Source organism: Nansenia antarctica (assembly GCF_963989245.1).
Source record: "Nansenia antarctica genome assembly, chromosome: 2".
Classification (NCBI taxonomy): Eukaryota; Metazoa; Chordata; class Actinopteri; order Argentiniformes; family Microstomatidae; genus Nansenia; species Nansenia antarctica.
This window is the reverse complement of record NC_137675.1, coordinates 68,760,738-68,765,737: the sequence shown is the minus strand read 5'-3', so window position 1 is coordinate 68,765,737 and position 5,000 is coordinate 68,760,738. Positions and strand designations below refer to the sequence as shown.

The following is a 5,000-nucleotide window of genomic DNA, read 5'->3' as shown; positions in this document are numbered from 1 at the left end:
ACGCACGTACGCGCGCGCACACGCGCGCTCGCGCACACACACACACACACACACACACACGCACACACACACACACACACACACACACACACACACACACACAGGTATGTCATCTAGAGTTTAGATGCAAAGATATTATAATCTTTGATTAAGCTTTGGGCAAATGAATGAGGTTGACGCTATCAATATTATTATTTTCTCTGGGTCACCCCATATGCCTACAATTATTCCATATTGACATCTTGAGAGTCTGTCTTTGTTTCTGGTGGACAGTTGGTTGTCACAGACTTGGAACTCTCTGGGTAGTCTTTTACCAACTGCTCTTTTTTGTCTGAATGCAGAGACTTGGAATCAACGAGGTCTGGGCCCTCCTCTTGAAAGTATGTTTCACTACAACTTGCTGAAGACTGACTACAGTTGCTACTGGAAAAAGTAACCTGGGCTGGGCTGCTTTTTGGTGAAATCGTCTTTTTCTCGGAGAAGTTGACTTGCGCTTTGATAGATACCACGTCGCTGTTTAGATTATTGGATTCCTTATTGTTCTTATGTCCTGTATTTGCAGAGAAATTGTTGTCAGGCTCTGGGCTTCTTAGTGTGGAAATATCAATATCAGAGCCTGGTGCTGCTGTCTTCAAATACGTTTGAGGAACAATGAATCCGAGCGGCTGTGTGATGGGATAGAGTAAGAAATGTCCTTTCCCTATTAAAGGCCTCGAGGATGGTAAGGCAGAAAATCCATCTACGTTCGGTTTGCGCCTTGGCCTGTCCGACAGAAGACTCTCTACGCTGAAGGGGTTCAGTTTCTGAAGAGTGGAGGCTCTGCTGTTGGGGCACATGCTTGACTGTTGACTGCTGTCAGACGAGTCCAGCTCGGATCCGCCAGCGTCTTGGTTCAAGTGTCTTTGGTTCTGGAGTGTTTGTGGTGTTTGGTCACAGCTCGATTGGGTTTGGTGTCGGCCTGCAGAGTCGCAATGTACATTTTGCTCACTGTCCGTTACTTGTGACACTCCGCTGTCACTGTCTGATCCTGGGGTGTGAAATAGGTCCCCCGACATGAGTTTATTCTGGGACCTCAACAGCCTTCGCTCCTGCTTTCTCTTCTTTTTCTCCAACCTCTCAAGTTCTCTCCTGGCGATCTCATCCGCGTCCATAGGCTCTCCACTGCACGTCGTTGGGTGGGAGTTATGAGCGGGTCGCCCAGGACCTTTCTTTGTGTTCTCTTTTTTCCTCCATTTAGCTCTGCGATTCTGGAACCATACCTGCATATTAGAGAAGAACATATGGTCAAGACAATGATAATGTTTCCCACTCTCTTCAAATTGGAATCCCAATGTATAGTTTACATAGACAATATTGCACATACAATTAATAATCTGTCAAATGCAATGACGGTCGAATGCAAGTAAATAGGCTACATAAATACCAAATTTGAACAGTCTTGTTATTAAGTCTTGAATTCATCTTGAAATATTTGTGACCTAGAACATAGGCCAATGTTTGAAAACATTGTATTTATGCACTCTCTATGGGCCTATATTTTTCAATCAACTACACATTACACAGTACATTGTTCCGAATATAATATTGTTATATAAAATATACAATAGCCACTAAGAATAATTCAGATGTCTTTTGCTTTTATAGTGCATAACACACTCATTATCATTATGTTATAACACTTTAGTCATCATGAGTTTCATATGACCAAAATAGGCAAATAATCCCTTGTACATTATACTGATTATTATTTTAATTTATTTTTACAAATGTGTACAGCAATGTTAGTCAGGTTATTATGTGTGTACAGTTGAAGTGGAACATCTAAATGTGTGTGACGTTAGCAGGCCACACAGTTGTTATGTTTTCCTTGTTGATGTTACACATGATATTCAATATGAATCAAAACAATGTGCCTTTTGAGAACAATAAGACCTGCCATGTAGTGTAACATTTATTTATAACACAGTGGTCCAGACACTTCTCATATTTCACATGATTTCATATTCTTCTCACAAGCCATCCTTGCCTGTGTTGGATCATATTTAATACACATTGGCTATTCTTTTGATGTTCTTAGTTAAGGTTTTAATATCATAGATCATAAATCCACATATTAAGACTTAATAATAGGACTATGCACACGAGACTTAGTTGGAGGACATAACACAAAACAATAGAATTACTAGAATGAAGATATACTCGTAGACCTATCTGAAATGTCTCTATATCAGAAAATACAGGAGAGAGACCTACAGTATGCATTATCTTTGTCCACATAACCAGTTTTAAGATTTAAAACATTGCAAACAATCAAGAAAGAATACAAAATGTGAAAATGTATATTTACCTGAACCCTCGATTCTATCAAGTCCAATCTCAAAGCCAGTGCCTCCCTCATGAACACATCAGGATAGTGACTCTCATTAAAAGCCTTTTCTAATTCTTCCAGTTGCCAACCAGTGAAATTTGTGCGAGTTCGTCGTCTCTTACAACCAGGGCTATCCTTGTCTGGGTCTCCTGAATCTAGCATGAAAATAGAGAAAACAAATATTTACCAATGGCTTATGTTAAACATTCTTTATCTGGTCCTCTATACAGATATGCATTCAATGTTGTCAGTTAAAAGCAATACGACGATGATAACCTAGACTATCAATAAGGGTGCTGATAGTTGCGCGAGTATATCAATAACAGAGAAGTGCTTGTTTTCTACTGAAAAGACATCTATTATGCATATATCCCACTGTCACAATATAACGGTTTCAACGTTTGGTGCTGTATCTATCTACCGCTTACACTGAAATGAATTGCACAAATTGAAAGACGAAGACTGGTCCTTTGTTTCTTGGTTTGGAATGCCTCTGAGCGCTTTATGGAAAGGATGTCTTATCTTTAGCTGCTTTCAATTCTTTGTTTTGTCTTTGATATACAGCCAATCGTTTGATAAGTATTGCATTTCGTTTTGCTTACCTGTCAGTTTGTACTGCTGGTTATCTCCATTCATACCGCAGCCAGAAGACAAGAGAGGGTTCGAATTAACCACTGAAGCTGTGCAGGAACCATTAAGTAATCCGTCTATTGAAAAAGGAACCGCGGCCGCAGATTGAAGTTGATGACCGGCTAATTCGTAAACATGATGGTGGCTTAGATGGTACGGAAAGCCCACCATCCCACCGAGAGAGCCTCCGAACTGGGCATGAGGTGGATCCAGTATCCTGCTGTCCATCATCTCCCAAGCAAAAGGAAACGACGTCTTGAGGCTGGTGATGTGAATTTAAAAAGCATGCAGTGACTGTGGCCAGTGAGGAGGGGACATGATGTGGAGGGAAGGATGAGCTGTATTTTATCAACATGAACCTTCCAATAATTAGCCTAGGCGTTGGGAATTTGAGACCAATGAGAGACGGTAATCGACTGTGACGTCAGAGACGTGGTCTGCAAACGCTTTCCATATCGATTGCTAATTAAACCTGACATCCACCTCAATAAACAATATCAGAGCTGTCACAACAAGACAGAAGGGCTTTGATAAGAACTACATCACAACTACACGGGGGACCACCGAGAGGGAGTGATCAGTTTGAAACCCAGTAAAAGGAGAAAGAGCAGAGTAATTTCTGCTCAAACGGTCGCGTTTGAAAATGACGGATATACAATACCTCACAGTTTTGGACAACATGCTATTCCGTTTGAGATGTTCAGGCTATTCTCTAATCGATGCCTTAAAGCCACCCATAGACTCCGATTTATAACTATACCAATTTTACAAGGGTAGGTTATTCATCATCCAATGCTGTCACATTTCATTCGAGGCTACCATTTCGCATAACGAGATGTTGATGAAAGGGAGCGATCAGCTGTTGAGTCGGTATGCTTTGCCTTTTAAAAAGAGTGACCTATTAAGTTCTTTATTAGATCACGCACATACTAAACGTTGCTGCTAAGACAAAATACCATTATAGGAGGATATAATATGCTCTCAGGTTACCTGAGACTAACTAAACTGAGACTTATAGAAATGTCTCAGATTTTGTTCCATGTGCAAAGTTATACCTCTAAACCCGTTATTTTATTCGAAGGAAAATGCAAATGTATATACATATATGTAGCCTATTTAGATGTCTTTATATGAAGACAAATAATCAAACGCATTAAAAATTGGGTAGCCTCAAGTGTGTTGTATGACCAATATGTAACTTTATAGCTATTGATTTGAAGTTCAAAATAATATCAGAATAACGGGTGCCGACTAAAAGGGTAAGAGAACATTGAAATATACAAAGGTCAGAGGTTTTAACCTTATCAAGACCATTCTTGTCATATTGGCCTGAGACCATAACAGCCCATGTTTCCAAACTCGCATGCAAATAAATGTTTGTTTTGTGATTAGGCTTATGGGGTATCAATCCTGCCTAAGCAAGCCTATTCGGCCTGTCTCTCTCCTCATTAGGCTACAGAGAATTAATTCAACTTTATATAACCCATGTCTGGTGCTGTCATAATGTTAATCTGAGTTGAAAATTCGCTCCCCACTCACTGACCCTTGGCACCCGGACTGGCATGTTGTAATAACCCGAATCTCTCAACAGAAGCCGTTATAATTGTTACCTTATTAGCATGCAAATTGTTTAATTAATATTATTATGAGGAAGTATATAATCCGTTCGTCACTTGACCTCAAGCCCAAATAGCAACCCTCTGCATTTCAATGTGTACATTTTAATGAACTCCTTAGAAATGTCTCAGGGTCTGGCCTTTTACCCCCTATGTGGTTAGAGTTTTCTTTGATGCTTTTCTTTACTCTTACTTAGTTTATTATAGATATATATATATAATTCCACCCATTCATTTCTTTTTTTGAACATCTAAAATTCAATAATTGCTTCTTGTCAATTCCAAGCGTAGCCCCATCCAGCCGCACAGGCTCCGTGAAAAGCAGCCCTTGACACGCAGTCCCGGGAGACATTGCATTTAAATCCGTTTTTCTACAACCGGGTGAC

General features: G+C 40.0%; 1 protein-coding gene across 1 annotated transcript; it reads right to left on the bottom strand.

Annotated features, from left to right (window-relative positions):
• Positions 1-224: 224 nt before the first annotated feature.
• On the bottom strand, positions 225-3,229 carry uncx (UNC homeobox; the record flags this gene model as incomplete). Its single annotated transcript, XM_080522426.1, has 3 exons — positions 225-1,259; positions 2,348-2,523; positions 2,971-3,229. 3 exons carry the CDS (start codon positions 3,227-3,229, stop codon positions 225-227), a joined length of 1,470 nt encoding a protein of 489 aa, XP_080378552.1.
• Positions 3,230-5,000: the final 1,771 nt, after the last annotated feature.